Source organism: Corvus kubaryi, unplaced genomic scaffold, assembly GCF_017639235.1.
Source record: "Corvus kubaryi isolate FWS band 111438036 unplaced genomic scaffold, C.kubaryi_AGA036_p1.0 37382, whole genome shotgun sequence".
NCBI classification, from domain to species: domain Eukaryota; kingdom Metazoa; phylum Chordata; class Aves; order Passeriformes; family Corvidae; genus Corvus; species Corvus kubaryi.
Window position 1 is genome coordinate 6,430,178 of NW_024581124.1, and position 18,676 is coordinate 6,448,853.

Here is an 18,676-nt window from a genome sequence, read left to right on the forward strand (position 1 = left end):
TTACATTTTTCGAGAGCAGCAGAACAAGCCAAGGGCCTGTCAGCTTGTCCTAAAACAACCCCTCTCCGCTTGCCGAGCGCGTAGCCAGCATTCCTGACACACACCAGCGTCCATCGCCCCCCGGCCCCCCCATGCAGCGCGAGGCTGCGGAGCCAAAAAAACCCTCTGAATGTGCTCTGCCTTAAACACAGCCAAAGAGTTTTTCTGTTTAAAAAGCAAGTTTAGGTCCAAAAAGAAAGGAGGTTTTCAGCGAGTGATTTTAACTAGGCCCTTTGGCACCCGACAGCTCCTCTCTTGTTATCGATGCTAAGGGTGTTGTTAAGAGATGAGGCTCCACGAAGCACGAACGTGAAGTCACAGAGCTTTAGCAAGGGCTGTTGCCATGTTCAATATGCTATTACAGCTCCATCACCACAGGCACAAAGAGCAGCAACTCGTCTCTGCCAAATCCATCTCTGAAATCACTCCCCCACTCCATCCCCTCCAGCAGAAGCAGGCAAACACCACTGACTGCTGTTGCATCTCCTCCACAGCTTCCACCCCACGCTGGGAAGGAAGGTATTAGCATGAAATACCCTCCTCCTCAAAACACAGCACCCAGAATCAATCTGATGGGTGTCACAACTCACTGGCTTTCGTTGTGTGAGTCAGGACTGTTGATGGGCTGCATTTCCCAACCATGGAAAAGTACAGTGCCAAAAATGTGCTCGGTGCTGTACGTCCATGGACAAGTCACCCAGGGTGCTCCCAGGAAGTGCCACGAAGACCTTTGGGTAGGAGGGGCATGCAGGGATGCTGATCTCTCAGATGTACATGCTTGCAAATTGGTAACAACCTCCTGCTGCTGGGTCACCTGCACTATCTGGGCAGATCCTACATAACCCATTCCAGAGCGTGTCTGGATCCAGAGCAATGCTCCATGCCTGACAGCACCCACACCCCCTCCCAGAACACGAGGGGAAAATAAGAAAAACAGATCAGGCTGAGACTGCAAGGGGGGAAAAATAGCCAGGATGTCCCTCTTGGTACCAGGACTGAATTCTTTCGTTTACGTTTATTCCAGGAGAGGGGTTCTTTTTTAACACAAATGAACACAACTGGTTGAGCACAGGCAAAAGTGCTCAACACCCCACACCATCCTCATGCTCTGGAGCAATGCTGGACACCAGCACCAGTTCCTGCCATACCAACACTATTTCCTAAGTCCCACTTGAGTAGCACTCCTCTCTCCTGCATTTCCAGGACAAAACAGGCCACATTACAATTCTCGCTATCAGATAAAATAGATGCACACACGTACACTTCATAGATGGAGAAGAAAAGTCTCCACGGATCCACACAGCACACCCAGCTCAGCACGCTGCCTACTGCAAGCACAAAGAGCCAGCAATGTTTCTTCCAATTACAGGGGTGAGGCACACAAAGTCAAGGGACTTTCTTTGCCTCCAGCAGATCAGGTGAGATGCTGCACTACGCGAGCCTTGTAACATTGACCGAGTGGAACAGAAAAGTCCAATTATGTAAATGATGGAGCAGGTTCCCGAGAAGCAGTCAGCCTTATCACACCGTCCTTCGCCGCCGCTGTGGCTTGAAAGGCAATTTTAAAGGTTGTTTTGGATGTCGGTCACCACAAACGAGCTGAAGAAGTGTGAAACAGCCTGTGCTTGAGGCACCGTCAGTTCTCCTGTTGGTTTTCCAGCTGCACTGAGCCTTGGCCCCGCTGCCCATGGCTGGGGGACCACTGCAGGCTGCAGCAGACAGGGGAGGGGAGAGCAGGGCTGCAGGCAGCTCAGGGAAAAGGTTCAAGGTTTTACATCCTGCCTCTAGAATGTTTCTGCAGCTCATGAGGGCTTTTCCCGCCATACCCGAGTCTCTCAGACCATAGTTCAGTTCTTTGGCCACAGCAACTTCAGCTGAGAAATGGAATACAACCAGTTGTCTTGCAGTCATGGTACTCCTTCCCTTCACCCCTCAGCCCAGGTCTGGATGGAGGAGCCAAACATCTCACAAGGACTACGCAACGCCCAAAAGCATCTGTTTCTCAAATGAAACCAGGTGAGCCCATGCATGGGACCGAGATTGCAGATACAGCACTCCTCAGGCTGTTCCCTTGGCTTCCTGTCCCACGCTGGTGCATGGCACGGGCTGCTGGCAACCCCTTGCAGCCACCCTGGCATGGTGGGCAATGGAATGGACCACCAGGCATGCCAGGAGAGCCACTCTGCTTGCACACCACAGGCACACACTCCCAAAGGCGTGTGTTCACATGCAGCTGAGCAGGGGTTGACACGCTCACACTCATCCCATCCTCCTGTGATTTGGAAATTATCGTCGGAGCAGGGAGGAAAGCAGGGGGGGAAATCCAGCCAGAAGTGTTTGTGCTGTGGCAACATGAACAACGCAAATATTTCAGCTTTTAAATATGTTTGGAATGACAAAGAATGCCAACATGTCCCTCATCTTCCCAGAAATAGCTTTGAATCATTACTCCCCTAACGTAAATTCCCCACCCCACCGAATAATTTTTTGCAACCAGATTTTTATCAGGCACAAGTCGACAGTGTGAGCAAGCGCACAGCAGATGGGTGGGTGTCACACACGTCACAGGAGGATCCTCCTGACTCGACAACCCCATGCCACTCGCTCCTGATGGGTGCCCAGCTCCACTGGCTCAGCTTCACAGGGAGAGCCCAGCTGCAAGGAGAGTTAACAAGAACTGCTGTTCTCTGCAGGGGAAGGAGGACAAAAGCAGGAAAGATGTAGGTGTGTTTGTACCCACTAAAATTGTTTCATTTCACTGCTCAGATCTGAGGTTAGAGCTACTTCCACAGAAGTCCACTCCTCCAAGAAGTGGTGTGGAGGCCACACAGCATGTGCAGGCTTTGCACGGAGCACCCCACACTCGTCAGGACAGGAAGTTCTTTTCGTGGCTGTATGTTTGAGGAATTTCATTTCCCACAGGGCTGGTCAAGCCTGGCACTGGCACCAAGTCTCTGCATCTCACTTGGGTTTTGGATAACTGGGATGGAGCAACAGGGTGCTGGCAGCATTGGTGTGTCCCCCGTCCATCAGCGCTACCACAGCTCCACAGGATCCCTCTGCTTGGGTGTTCTGCAGGGCTTGCTGGCAGCCAGCCCTTCCCCGCCAGATGTGGGCACGGCCACAGCTGGCCCAGGAAGCATCTCCCTCTCTCACGGCAGAGATGCACGGCTGGGGAAACTGGGACTTGTGCTGTCACTCGGTCCCCGCTTGCAGACATTCCCCAAAAGCCCAAGAAACAAGCCCAGAGCTCTTTTGCTCAAGTGAAAAACAACCTCCAGTGGGGAAGGGAGAGCCCAGTGTGATCCCCACTGCAGACTCAGAGGCTATGGGAGGACACGCACCCAGGGACGGCCGACGCTCGCAGCTTGTTCCATTCTCCAGCCCCTCTGCGCTATTGTTCCACAGCAATAAATCACAGGGAGGCACTGGAATTCTGGGCTGTTTTCTACAAGAGGGAGCCTGGGGTGCCGGAACCGAGATGCTGTCTCGCTGTGCCTGCTAATTCCCTCGGCGAGCGCCGTGCTGAGCCCTCCACTCCCACGCATCCCGTCGGAGCACCACAGCTCTCCCAGTTCAAAGCACTGCTTCGTGTCCACCCCCTCCGCTCCCTTCCCCCAGCCCTGGATTACTCAATTAGAGATTATGCTTTTGCCAGTTACCTCCAAGCCAACTGGGGCCTCTGCCAAGGTCAACACAAGTTCCAGCCAGTTTCATTAATAACTGCGAGACCAACCCACTGGAAACTCTGAGAGGTTAATCCCAGCAACAGATCAATGTTCCCGTAACAAAGCCATGGGACCAGAAACGCAACTGCTGATTTACCAGCCAGCCCAGCTATCTGTGCTGGGAGCTGTGGCACTGCTCCTCCACCCTGTACCAGGGCAAACCCTGCTGCAAGAGACCTGAGCCTCCCACTCCCCTCCCCTGGTGCATTCGGCAAGGGATGGAACAGGGACCAGCACTGCCAAGGCACTGGCCAGTGAAGCGAGGAAGAAGCAAAGCTCCCAAAAGGCCTTTCTGCTGTCCTCGGTGCCCCGCCAGCCTGCAACCAGGGCAGGAGTTAGCAGGCTAGCCAAGAGCCTTTTCTATCCCATAGCCTGTCTTCCAGGAGTTCATTGTAAATTGGGCTCTGGAACGGGCAGCCAGTGTGAAATTTGGCATGTATGCTGCTGGCTTCAATGCATCATTAAAAAGGCATTTCAAATGTGTTAATTCCTCCTTTTTCAATTAATTGCTTTTAAAGCTACATTGATATGCATCAAAGCAAAGTACCTTTTGCCCTAATTTCTGTTTTGCCATACCTATTTCCTGATCTTGGTGCTGTCTTTTCCAAGACTACCCCCCCACCACCACTTTTCTGATTCCATTTTTCAGTCTGTGATACAACAAAAACACTCATGCAGAAAGGGAAGAAATTAAAACCTTTGCACAATGTAAAACAGAGTCCAAGTCCTAACAACACATGGCTTCTTAACTGCCTTTTTCCATCCACAGTTGTTAATTATTTTACAAAAGAGGGAAGTGGCATTGTCCCTTGTACAGATGGGGAAATCTGAGATAGAGAAAGGGGAAGAGACTTACCGGGTGACCAGCAGCCTGCCAGGGCAGATGGCAGCAAGGTTCAGGTTTCCTAAGCCTCCACCCAGCCCCATTCCCACTGGGATTACATGGCTCCCTGTAAGTGAATTCCTGTTGGAGCCAACAGGCCACTCAGAAGTGCAGCCAGCCAGCTCTTGCCAGGCGACTAAGTGCAGATCAGAACTGACTCACATCCTATAGGAAGGAGCAGCAAACCACATAGGCGGTGGAAGAGCAGTCTTAAAAATGGGGAGAAGAACAAGTGAAAGCATAATGGGAATAAGAAGAGATGGAAGGGGAGAGGCAGGATGAAGCTCCAGCTCTGGAGAGGGGAGAGCAGGCTGACTGACCAGATGTGCCATGCTTGCCGTCCCTGTGGGGCAGGATCATGGACAGCACCAGCTGTGCACGTGTGTGCAGGGACAGGGATCGTGCACAGCATCACTGGCCTGCTCTGGGGCTGTCTGCTTTACTCCTGGCTGCTGTTACATGATGGAGGTCCGTGACTTTACTGGAAAGAAAGCAGAAGCCACGGAGGGTCCTGGGAACCAGCTCCTGCATCTCTGCCAAGAACACACCTGGCAAAGCCACATCACAGCAGCTTTTCCAGTGAATCCCACACCCAGGCACCCTGCTTAAGTTGTTCTGCTTATTGTAAGCCAGATAAAGGGAGCAACTTCCCAGGGGAAAAGCATCAACCCCAGCTGGCACAGAGGGCACAGGGAGGTTTCATTTCTCTCCAGCAGACTGAGCTCACCAGAGCCCTCCAGGCCACATCCAGCAGCAGGAGCCCAGGACCACAGCACTGCAGCAACATGACAACACACAACAGCAGGGAAAAAGATGATGAAGTGGGGTAAAGCAGGCCAGAAAACAATCTTCTGCCTCTGGCTTGAAAAGAAACACCAGTGTTTGAGGATATGAGCAATGTGAGGTTCACAAGGAAAGGTATTATCTTTTTCTTGTCCAAGTGAGATTTAGCTGAAAGCTGCTGCTTTTGAAAGGCATGCTGCCCAAAAGTGTTTCTGCTTTCTCCAGTGAGAATGCGCTGATCCAAGAGCTTCTCCTTACAAAGTAAGTCTTGCTTGGAGTGAGGCTGCAGTGATACTGAACAGGGTTTAAGGGGCCCAGCTCTCCTCCTGTTTGGGAGAGGTAGATGAGGAACAAAAGACATGAGAAATCCACTTCTCTTCAGGGGGGAAAAAAACTCTGAAGCCTGTTACCAGCAGTTGCACCATCAATTGCTCCATCTGTGTTCAGAGCATAAATTATGGCTCAAAACAAAGGCCTTGGAAAGGTGCAGGAACGGCACTGACTTCTCTCCCCTGGGCTGAAGGTTGGTAAATCCTGTTATCAATGGTTATCAGGGATGTGCTAAACTCATATCCCATCACAGACCTGATTCTGCATCTCAGCTCAACGGCTGCTCTGAAACCAGGAGAAACCAAGACATATCCACTGCCCAAGAGCAACATCCATTACAGTCACATCCCCTGGGACAGTCAGGCTGGCGCCCAGAGCGTGTAACCAAACCCCTGCCCTTTTTATTGAGGGCTTTGTGGAGCTCTTACTGTGCAAAAATGAGCTCAGTCTGCAAAATCACCATGAAAACCAGTCCTAGCAGTATTACCCCAGTGAGTAAATCGAGCTCCTCCCCACACAGTGACTGCAACAACGAGGAATGGGGTAACGGGTAAGGGAACAACTCCTGGGATACTCTGTCTAAACAACCAGCAGTGTGTTTAGCAATCCTGGGCTCACGTGGTGCATCTCACCCAAAGAGCTCACCCGGCTGGCACAGCTGCCCTAGATAAAGTATTGAGCGACTCCGTCAGACACTGAGTCAGCAGCACAGACAGAACAGCAAACACCTCTCTGCAGCTCTGGTCACTGGGACACATGTCCTGCCCCCATGTGTATGCCACTGCTCCAGGACACAGAGCCTCTCAGGAAGGTCTTTATCACCTGTCCTAGGTGGCGAGTTCAGAGCCCAGTGCTGAATTCCACCGTGGCTGGCTTAGCGTGGGTGCAACAAAGGGTCTGTGTCCACAGCCTGGATCTGCCAGCGCCCAGAGCTGTGCCCAAAGGGCAGACTCAGCTCTTTGCATTTCCCCTGGACCCACACCCAGAGGAGCTCCTCCAACAAGCTGAGGCTCAGAGCAATGCACATGCTGGCTTCAGGAGCTTCTCCATGACCTTAATGTGCACCAGCAGTTTATAGACTAGTCTGAGGACAACTACTCAGTGCCAAAACACTGCTATTAGCCCAATTTCCCAAGCTGCAGAGGCAGATATACCCTGTGTCCCAGACTTGCCTTCTGCTCCCAGCCACTTGAACAACACTGAGATCATCCAGTCTTGCAGTGAGCTCCATCAAACCCATTCTGGAAGCTCCTGATAGCTTAGAGTGACTAATCCCAGCTCCACTCAGGCTCTCACCAGCCAGGGACACCACATTTTCTTCTTCCTTCCAGACACTAAAACTACAAATGGCTCCACTAAAAGCATAATCTTGTCTTGCTGAATTGTATCTCGGCTCTCTCTCTCTTTCATTAACAAATGTTTTAAGTCCCATAAAGCGCATGTAATTCTTGGAGACGTGTCACAGCCCGAGAAGCAAATGCAGCCCCTAAACTGATGAACTAATTCCTCAAGAGCAGCTCTGCCTATTAGAAACAAATAGTTGAGACAATCCATTTTTTCTGGTGAGAGGTCGAACTGGTGGGAATAATGTGAAGACAGAAAAGCCATCCTGGTTTCCTCACATCTTTGGAGCGGTCTATTTTCTGTTTTGTGGACAACAGTGCATTTTCCCCATCAGCCACCCAACCAACATCCCCTGTGGACATTCTATGCTTCAGAGACTTCAGGCCTCCCTTGACATCGGAGCTACTCCAGAGTTAAATACCCTTCTCACTAAAGACAGGTCCGAGGGATCTCAGCTAAAGCCCTCCAGTACTGTACAGATACGAGATGTCTGAATATACCTAGGAAGAGCTTTCTGGTCCATGTGTTATTTCAATCAGCTCCCACAGGGACACAACAAACCATCCCCATCACCCTGGGGACAGATGTGACTTCCCTTTCATTTCACTGAGGGCTTGGGCAATTCCCAAGCCCAGCCTGCAGCTGCACCAACCCTCAGCACTGGCATGGGAGTCAGCTGCCCCCACTGCATTTATCCAGCAAGACTTTCCTACCAACCAGGAGCATGTTCAAACTCACAGTAAAATCAAACACAATTTACCCCAAGAGAACACGAAAGTAAATCCAAACAGGCACACACACAAGGGTTTTCTCTTTGCAACATTTATTCCATGTGCAGAGGGGACAATTGTAAGTAAACGATTTGCTTTGTTAAATAAGACTGGGACAAGGGAGGCTTTCCTGGGGAAGATTATATTAAAGAACCACCAGAAACTGATTCCAGCCCTTCAAACACCAATATTAAATAAAGAGATGTGATAAATGAGAAGTGTCAAATAAAAATCAAATCAAGGCAGAGTACCCAGAAAAGCCAGACATGACCATCCTTAATTCAGCCTACAGGAGCTTCCAAATTGTTCTGGTGCATCTAATAGCCCAGTAAAAAAAGCCCACGACTGTAACAGTTATGGGAAAAGCTGATATGCTTCTGTTCCCCTGAAGTGGTCACCCCACCTCGGGGAAAACCATCCAGTACCACCAAGCACTGCTTGACGCATTGGGAACCACGATCCCTGCTGAATCCAGCAGCGGCTCAGAACCTCAAAGGCAGCTCTACACAAGCCCAAAATGCAGACCCCGCACCCAGCTGGCAGCACAGGCCATCAGCCCCTTACCTTTGAGAGATCCTCGGTGCCTCCCTGCTGGCTCTGGTTCAGGAGAGGCGAGTGCCGCATCAGCGGGTCCTGCAGCAGGTCCAGGCGCGGCCTCTTGGTTTCAATGAACTCCAAGTCCGACGGCTTGGTCAGGTCAGAGAGATAGGAATGCCCCTCGGTTCTCAGGTGCAGCTCCTGAGATCTGGGGACAAAGGGAAAGGAGCCTTTAGGAAAGAAACTACCTCCGCTCTCCCCTGCTCCACAATTGCAAACCACTCGAGGAGGACAGGGCTCAACATCTGCCCATTTTCCAGAAGGATCCATGGGGGAAGGCCAGGTGGTCCTGCACTCAAACATCTCAGGTCTCTGCAGACCCACATGCACAGCCCCATAGCTCAGCTGCTGGGCATGGTGCATGTCCTGGAGCAGGACCAAGGGGCCACCCTGCTGTGCCCCTCCTCAGCACCGCTGCCGTGTCACCTGGAAAGCCCCGCTGTCATCTCCTGTCCCACCAGTGCAGTGGGCGGCTGTCCCTACACTGGAACAAACTGAATAAGGCTGCAGGTCTGAGCCTTCCCCATCATGACACATAGGTTGGGCTGGTCAGAAAGAGGCAAAGCTTGGAAAATCCTCAAATCTGCCCCATAAATCCTCCTGTGCCTCCAAGACCGGGCAGAACACGCCCTTCCGTCACGTCTGTCTTATTTAGTCAAAGGTAGCTGCCCCAGTGTTTATATTTAGTGTCTTCTATAGGAATACCAAAGATTATATGTTGGGGAAAAAATGCCTACTCCTCCATGGCTAGACAGTAGGGATTTATTTTTCCAGGATCAGGGAGGAAAGAAACCAGCCACATGTAGTTGCATGTCTCTGACACAGACCTGGCAGGCTGTAAAGGCACATTATCCAGTGATAGCAACTGCACCAACGAGTCACATCGAGCTCAAACATCTTTTACCTGTTAAATATGATGCAGTTGGTAGTACCCAGAGAGTGGGCTTGGTTTTGCTTTTTTAAAACAAATGTTGAACTTTTTTTTTTTGTAGCTCTGTTTTCCTTAGCAGGATTCTCTTGTGGGAATTGTAAAGGGATCCTACAAAAATACATTAAACCTTTTACTATGCCCTAGAATCAGCTTTGCTGCAGCAGCTCCAAGGGTGTGTTTTTAACACTTCATGCAGAAGTGCGTCTTAAAAAAAAATAAAAATAAAATGAAGCACAGGAGATTCAAAGCTTGTGAAAAAACATGGTTTTTTTTCTTTTCCCCTTAAACAAGACCTGCAATTCTCCTGAGCTGGTGGTAAAGTGTCCTCCCCAGTTACCAAAAACTAACAAACTTAACACACCCTTTGGAGCTACTTGAAGGGGAGGGAGAAAGGGGATATATTTTGTCAAGAGCAAACATAGAAGACAGGGGGTCTTATGCATCATTTGCCCCACAACCACAAACTGCAACTGCTGACATTAAACATCTCAGAAGAGATGGCAAAAAGGGAAGGATCCAGAGTGCTCTGAAGCCGGTAGCTATAACCAGGGAGAGGATCTTGTAGAAACCCACCCTCTCAGGGGCACCACCCTGAGCACTGCCCTATGCCCTCCCCTGCAGCAGTGTGGCCAACTTAACCCAGCTCCAGGGAATCAAGATAAAATTGGGGGTGTTATTTTTTAAACATCAACAGCAGGCACAAAGCACATGCATGCCAAGCTCTGCTGCTGTGGGTTTGGCGTTGGGATCGGGCAGCAGCTTTGCTGCTGACACACAGAAACAGAATCTGGCTCATCCTCTTCCTCCTCCCCAGCAAAAACAGGACAGGAGAATGGGGAGGCTCCAGCACTGCCTTTGGTGCTCCAACGTCCGAGACAGAATGCACAGCTCGCACAGCAAACCCTTCAGAGCTCAACAGCCCTGAAATCTGGCACTGAAGCACAGCTCGCTTCACCTGCAAACACTTTCATGCTGAATGATCCCCAACTTTTCTCAGCAAGCCCAGAAATCTCTCCTGGCACCTCTCAGGTTTCCTGCTGCCTGGTCCCAGCCCTTCACGCAATCCCTGCCTGCCCACAGCTGCACGTCGGCATTTCAGGCTGTGCTGTAAAACCCAGGAACAATAAGCAACTGTTGAGCTGGGCAGGTGCTAAAATATTCCAACACCCAAGGCCCTGCTGTACTGAGGCAATTAAAAATCAGATGTATTTATTTTCACTTCTTCCCTTCTTTTAAGGCCGTATTACCAAGAACCTGCTAATTGACAAAGGATGGCTCCAAGACCTCTGCAGTTGTCAGGAACCCGACACAACTGCTCCACTCGGAAAGAAAACCCTGGATTCTGAAGATAAGAGCACCACTCAGCTTTACAAAGGAGGTTACTCACAGCGAGGCAGGGGCCACGCCAGGGAAAGTGGCTGCAATGTTATAAGGTGCTATTTTATTTCCATTTCCACATCCACTGGAACAGCTATTAACTTTATCCACTGGAATTTCCAGCCGCTCCCGAGATTACTTTGCCCAACACAACCCGCTCAGCCTGTCCTGGCTGCAAACACAAATGCTTTTGCTTGAAGCCTTCACACCTTTCACTCTTCACATCCACACCTGCAGCAAGCTCTTTACAACAGACTTTCATACAGCGACGACGCTGCTGTCAGCGCAAAAATGACTCTGCCTGAAAAACCCTCCCGCTACACCGAGGTTGGGGCTTGCTGCATTTTCCAAACAGTTCCCACCCGTCTGGTTTATTCCAGAGATTCCTACTTTGCTGAAGGGAAAGAGTGTTTTTAATTGCATGCGAGTTGTGCATAATTAAATGAAGCAAAGCAAATGCCAGCGTTAATTACAAAGTGGGGCAGGTTAGTCTTCACCTGAGTCCCTCACCACAAACACTGTGCTACTTCAGGGAAGCGGAGCAGCGTGAGATGTGCTGACACACAAGGCTGGGTGCCCAGGGTTTGCCCAACTCCCAACCACCCCCACACAGCTCTGCTCGGGGCAGGTGCAGGTCCAGAAGACCAAGATAACCCAAGATGAGACCTTTGGTTTATTACTAATCCAACAAATGAATTGTGCCCTCCCAGCTGCAGAGCTGCGTTACTCATTCACCAGGGCCAATTCCTCAGCAGACTCAGAGGGTGTAAGGAAGGTATGAGCAGGTAAAACCCTACAGCAATGTGGGGTATCTGCAGCTCACTCCAGCAAGTGTGGATGACCAGGACCCAGGGAAAAAAACACCCTCTGCTGCGTTATGCCTACACCAGAGCCAGCTAAGCACAAGATGGGCTGAAAACAGCGGCTGTCCGCTAGCTGGGTATCAGGGAATCAAAGAATCCTTATGGTTGGGAAAGACCTCTAAAATCATTGAGTCCAGTCATTAAGCTGAGAGCTTGGGAGAGAGGATCAAATGAGATATCCTGAGCTGTCCTTGGGACCTGTAAGAGCAGTCGTGATGAGATCTTACCCTGAGGGATCTTACTTTTACTTTCCTGAAGCCAAATCACTGGGAAATGAGCAAGTACAAACTTTTCAGGAGGCCAAAGACTCTGCCTCCCCACTAATCCACTGTCCGGCTCCTCAGAGCAGCACAACCCTCCCCTGCTCTTCCGAGCTTCCCGTTTCTCCCTCAGCTGAGCAGCAGAAGGCGGCTGCAGGAGCAGTGATGGCTGTTCTGCAACATCCAGCAAACCCAGCTTGACTTCCCACAGCCTCCTGCACCGAGGGCTCAAAGCACTGGCAGCGATTCGGAGCCAGCTCCCACCAACTTCCCAGCAAGAGCACACTTTAAGAGTTGCTCCCATCTGCAAATGCTGTTCTCTACACCATAGGGCCAAACAACATAACCAGGCTGGAAAACTGATTCTCAGTGTCTCCTGGAACCAGAACCAAGACAAACGACAGCCTTGCTGAGGCTGCTTATTTCCTCCAGCTGAGATGGTTTGGTGGGAAATTGTCTCCAAAAGTAAGTTCTAAAAAGAGTATCCAAGCCCCACAGGTACAGACAGATGATAAATGCTTTTGAAAGACAGTCATATAGAAAACCACTGGCGTTGACCTGAATTATTTATAGCCAATGCTAAGATTTGTCAGAGGTTTCAACAACCCCTTTACAGCTAATGAGAGCCAGAGTGTGAGACTGGGCAAATTGGGACCTGTTAGAGAGAGAAACTGGAGGCTTTGTAGGAGCAAACCTGCCACCAGGCCGCTAGAAAAACATGTCCAGGACCAGCCAATATATTCCCTTTGTCATGTAGGTGGAGAGGGAGATAAACCATCGTGACTTGACGGGAAGAGCTGCGTGTCTGGGCGGGAAGATGGAGCTCCCACGCCCTCAGCAAAGTCTGCCAGCAGCAGGACTGAGTCTTCCCAAGCCAAAGGTGTGGGACAGCCTTGAGCAGGATGCTTAGCTCACCATGTGGCCCAGCTCAAGGACTCCCAGATCCTCAGGAGCTCTGACCAAGCACCCACACGCATCCTCGGGATGCTCGGGCTGTGCATTCCCACACAAGGGCAGGGAGCAGTGTCTTGGCTGCCCTGCACAACCCCTCAGCCACCTTCTTCCAAGCCAACTGCAGTTTAGATAAGAGCAGGTGCTCTATTTAAGACTTGCATATTGAAGATCCCCATACCCAGAGTCTGAATTATTCATGGACAGGACCAGCAGAAGCTTTAACACAATGGCACTGCCTCACTCAAGAGGAGGAGAAGGAATATCTGTCTCTCTCCAGAAGCTCCCCCACATGCTTTCTTCTTCAGGCATCCAAAACTGCAGCCTGCCAGGCAAGCCCTCTTAGCAGTCCTGGGTGGCTGAACACTCCTGGGCTTCAGAGACATCCCATGCCGTTGATCACCCTCCATGTCCATCCATGGACATGCCAGGCAGCCCACACCAGAGCTTGCAAGGTAAGCCTTGTCCCCAGGTGCCTACACACCAGCATCTGCCCTCTCCAGATGTTGTTTTCCTGCGTTCAATTACGGGGAGGAAAAAAACCACAGCTCCTGGTAACACACTGCTCATCACTCGCAGTGTGAAAGACATAGATATATGGTTGTGGGGATTTCAGCTGCACTGCCACTCACTCCTGAGAAAAGGATCACCTTTAAAAATGGAAACTTAATTAAAAACCATAAATAAAATCAAATTGGTCGTGCTGTTACCTTGGGAGCAGCTGGTGCCATTTGGCCCAGCACAGATGAAGACTGAGAGCCGCATGTGATTTCCAGCGCACTGCCCCAGCTTCCCACCACTCCCTGGGCTCCCTGGCCAGCAGGATTAATCCCATGCAAGAGGCACAGTGATCTGGCGTGCTCTCTGTGTGCCACACTGCACATGGCTATCTCAGATGGCTGCAGAAACGCAGCAGCTGTTTGATGTATCCTAAATGTCATCCTGCAGATCGACACCGGGCAAACTCTTCAGACTCCTTGTGCCTGCTAAGCAGAACGGCTCCGAAAGAGGAGCATGGTCTCCTGAACTGGGAAAATAATCTTCTGTGAAAATAGTGACTCATCTTATTCTGGATAAAGGTGGAATATACTGTGTTAACACACATACCATTTATTTACAGCCACATTTTCTGCCAGAGAAGCAGAGAGAAGTATCCACCCCAGCATTTCTGCATTAATATGGAAGCTTGCTGTAAAATCCTAACACATATGAAAAGTCAGAAAAATCCAGTTCCTTGATTTTTCAGACCCCTCACCCACTGGAACCTGCCATTTAACACTCAACCCAGTTTTTCTCACTTCTTTTGAGGACCAAAATATATATAGAAGAGGGAAAAAAGCCCTAATCCTTGTCACCTTGCCAGGACATTCCACAGCAAGTATTCATGGTACGACTTGTACCAACAGCAGATCCTGAAATACCTCTCTTCGCTCCTGCAGACCAGTTGGCACAGCCAACTTAACAAGCTAAGGGGAAGTCTGTGGATCCTTCCAAGAAAAAGCCTGCCACCAAAAAACCATCGCAGAAAGCAGCGCATCCCTGCAAAGACAGGCAGAGCCAGTTTTCCCTACAGCAAGAGATTCAGAGTGGTTCAGGTTTTCCTTCCTTCTTCCAGCCAAAATTGCTGCACAGGGAGTTCAAGTCTTTGCCCAACCATGAAGGGGTGGTGACAACTCTTGATTCTGACATTCGTGGAGAAGGGCAGTCTGCAACTTCCCAACAAGCTTCTTGCTCAGGAAGCCCCAAAATGCGGGACCATCTCAGCATTCCACTCCTTTTGGCAAGTTATCACTCAACACCTTTCTGCCAACAACACTTGATTCATGCTTAACACATTGTGCCCATGGTGAAATGCTTCACCTCTTGCTCCCTTTCCACTGAATCACAACTAATCACCATCCTGGTGGCGACAGCAAAACTGCAGCCAGGAGAGACCGAAAACATGCACAGCTGGAGGAGGAAGACCATCCAAGCAAGCCCAAATGATTCCTGTGGGATTTCAAGCATCCCCAAGGTCAAGCCTCCAATACCACGTGCAAAGACAGCCTGAAGAGGCTTCAGAGATCTGTCCAAAGTGAAGGCAAAGCCAAAATAGGGGAAAACCTCCCAAAACCAGCACACGGAATAAAGTGAATCCCTGCGGTTTCCAGGACAGGAAGGCAAACAGCAGCCACCCACCAGGCAGGTGGGCTCACAGGGACCAAGTGGCACGAGGGCTGAACCACTCTCCAGCTGTAGGCAGTGCCCTGGATGAGTGCAAGGCATGGTGATGGCAGGGCAGTGATGCCCAGGAATGCACGCAGGACTCCATCTCCAGCGCTGTCAGCCTGCCACATCCCGCTTGCACCAGACTTGCAAGCTGATATCCTTAAGGAGCAGAGTGATCCTGGAAGCGCATCAGCCACCACAACCAAGAGCAGACAGGCTGCTTCCTCTGGACTCCTGAAGCAACGGGGGATTGGAAGGGTTCCCCTCTCTGACACGTGCTGCAAGGGGAGGATTGTCACATGCCCACCACCACTGACTAGCCAGGTGGGCTGTCAGGCAGGGAAGCACAGCGAGGGTCTTTCTTTCAGTCACAGCACACCCTTGTGCTTCCCTCTACTCACCCCCTGTGCCATGTTGAGGATGTTGTTTGCCTTGGTCTCCCTCCTCCCAGCCCCTCATGCCGAGAGCCAGCTGCCTCTGCTCGAAGCCATCAATCCCAGCCCAGGAACAAAGCCAAGGCGCTGAGCCTGCCAAGGGGACTCAGCTGCAGAGATGGCTGCCATCACCACCCTCCCTCATCCAGGCTCTGCTCTACACCAGGAAGAGCCACAGCTATCTTTTGGGGAGGGCACCAATGACCAATCACCCCTGCTCCAGGAGCTCCAGGGTTCTGGCCCTGGAACCCTCAGGTGAGCGACCACCACCCAAAGGGCTCCTCTCACAACACAGCAGGCTCTGTGTTACAGCAGCTCCTCAGACCACAGAGGTGAGCTAGCAAAGCCCCCGGAGGATGGATTTTTAAGTGTAGGGCTTAAAAATGCAGAGAAACAGCAGTTGGCTTTGCAAAACAGACTGACACCTCTGCAACAGCACCCAAATTGAATCACCTCAATCACTAATTACATCGGATGGATAATTTCTTTACAATTTCTTCAAAGACCACCCCCCCTTCTGCATCCCCAGATGCCTCCAAAAATTTTCAGTGAGTCTCTGTCCCAGTATTCTGCCACAAGATGTCAACTGAACTGAAGCAATATTTTTAGCTTTACTACACAGTATAAGTTTTGCAAAAGTACAATTTTTTGGACGTTAAGGGGAACAGGGATGAAATATAAGTTATTAAAAGAGTTTCTTTTTATAGCATGCCAAAACATCACCCTGCAAGCTGAAAATGAGGTCCCATGATAAGCAAGTGGATGTCTAACATCCCCTGGCAACTTTGATTAACATTTACCCACATTCATGTGACTGTCAACATAAAAATAAGTTTGGGGACTTTGAAATATTTGTAAGCCAAAGGGAGATGCCTGGGTGACCACACCAGATCAGGCACAGCAGACACCAAAGTTTGTAGTTGGGCTTTTTTGTGATATGGAAGAACCCAGATACATTTTTTTAAACAGCGCATTACTGGAGAGCAGAACTGCTTCTCCACTTTGCAAACCATCAGTAGTGTGAAAAACAAAACCAGGCAGGAGCATGTTGCTAGGTCCTCTTTACCCATCTCCCCCAAATTTAGCTAAATCTGACCCAATTCCAACTTAACCGTGTTACTCTGTGCTAAGAAATCAAAGCACTGAGAAATCAAAGCGAGCCAAGGCAGCGCAACACGCTGCAATAAATTATGGGTTATCAACAGTGACACGACCCTCTGTAATTGCAGGTGCCACAGGCATAACCCAGAAGGGCAAGTCCAGATGCAAAATGAACTTTGGAAGCCACTTTTTGCCTCCAAATTCTCACGGGTTTGCTTCTGCTGAGCACCAAGCCGAACCCAACCTACTAGAAAAAGAGGATCCTGTCTGTGTTTGTTACGCATCCAACACCTTGAGTTCTTGCTCCTCTCCCCCTAACAATGATTTTAGAGAAACAGATTCATCTCTGACTCTGCACTGGTTTTGCTCTTAGCCTAAGGAGTAAGCATTAAAAAAATTGCTTTGCATAAATCTACTGTAGCCAGGCTCTTATTTCACTTCCAGGCCAGTTTTTTTCCCAAACCACTAAACATCAAATGCAGAAGAGAAACTGTGTGAGAGAGCAGAGTTTTGCATTGAAACAGAGAGTGAGAGTGATGTCCTTCAAACAAATCAGCTACTGTACAGCATTCCCAGCCACAGCATTTGCCTGACTTGCACCTAAAAACACTGCTAGCCTCCCATGAGGCTACAACAGGAAACAGGAACACAGGGAGAGGCATGAGGGGAGCAGATAGGAAAAAGGCAGCTCGGAGAAAGTTGTAAGGGGAATGCAGAAAGAGAAACAAAAACAATGAAAGCGGGGAGGAAGAGCAGCAGCAGAGGAAGCGGAGATGGGGGAGGAAATGAGCTCTTCTCACTCCTCCCTGCAGCCTTGGGAGCCACAGACCAAACCCGACCACACGGCTTCATTTCCTATGCTGAAGAAGCCAACACAACCAGTCACAGCAACGTGAAGCTTCACAGAAGTGAGGGGGTGGTTCTTTTGTTGTTTGTTGTTTTCAGGACTTCTTTAAAATGCGTGACAGTCAAAGGTAAGAAACCGGAAGGCAAAGATGCCACTTGATTAGCACAAGGAAGCTGAACTGGCGCTGAGCCTGAGCACGGTCAGCGCCCAGACACAGCATCCCACCGCCCAGGTCCCTCCCAATCCTGCTCCCACCAGAGCCCTGCACAAAGCCCTGGCTGATGCAGGCAGGGAGCCAGTACCTTTCATTGCCTGGCTGGAACTCGGAGAGCAGCGACGGCCTCCGCCGCTGCGGCTGCATGATAGACCCCGGCGGGAGGTGGGAAGCGAAATCCCTGGAATGATGCTGGTACTCCAACAGCGCCACGTCCTGCAGACACAAACACAGAAGAGCTTGTCAGGCTGGTGGGAACTTTCAAACGAGCACACAACAACTCCAAAAATCCCACTAAGATATGCCTCCTTTGAAGCACTGGGCCACACAGCTCAGTGCTTTGCCCTTCCCAGAAGGTTCCCAGTAATTCCCAGTCCTACACTGCATTGGAATGGTAGCTCAGCCCCTTGTTGAACCTGCCTCCAGCCTTCTCCTGGGGCTGCAGGCAGGGCTGGCTCCTGGGAAAGGACCCCAGCAAGCCCAACCCAGCCACTGAGCACGCACACAGGGATTTCTGGCATCCAAGCAGTCCTGATGACAACTGTGAATCCAAGAGTAAGAACAAAATTAAGTCACAGGACACTTTCAGCTTCAATAAGCTACACAGCAGCGTGGAGAAAGAAAAAAAGGGGGGAAAGAAAGACAGAAGAAAAATCACAAATGTTATCTTGAAAATGTCCCTTTAAACACAGCTCCCCTGGGCTGAGCTACTTATTATGTGTATGTCCCTTTTGTTCCTTGACCCTTAGAGAGTACAGAACAGTATGTTCCTGATTTTAATTAAATAAGAAGCCCTCCTGCTCTGTGCCACAGACTGATTCCAGCAGCAGTATTTTAGGCAGCTACATTCAACTGCTATTTTTTATTTGCAGATAGATACTTAACCAGCAGACTGATCATCTAATCAACTAAGACCTTCAGCAATGGCATAGAAAGCCCTGTCACAGAATAACCCTGGTAACACTGACACACATTTACCTTAGAAGAACCAATTCCACCTGGGAGACTATTTTTGA

General features: G+C 50.2%; 1 protein-coding gene across 11 annotated transcripts in view; it reads right to left on the bottom strand.

Moving 5' to 3' along the window:
- NCOR2 (nuclear receptor corepressor 2) overlaps positions 1–18,676 on the bottom strand; it is a 157,320-nt gene that overhangs the window by 127,655 nt on the left and 10,989 nt on the right. For all 11 annotated transcript variants that reach the window (XM_042035096.1, XM_042035103.1, XM_042035095.1 and 8 more), the window contains exons 2-3: positions 17,749–17,876; positions 8,442–8,622 (exon numbers count right to left, since the gene is read on the bottom strand). In XM_042035096.1, coding sequence (XP_041891030.1) covers positions 8,442–8,622; positions 17,749–17,876 — 309 coding nt within the window. The remainder of the gene's footprint in view (positions 1–8,441; positions 8,623–17,748; positions 17,877–18,676) is intronic.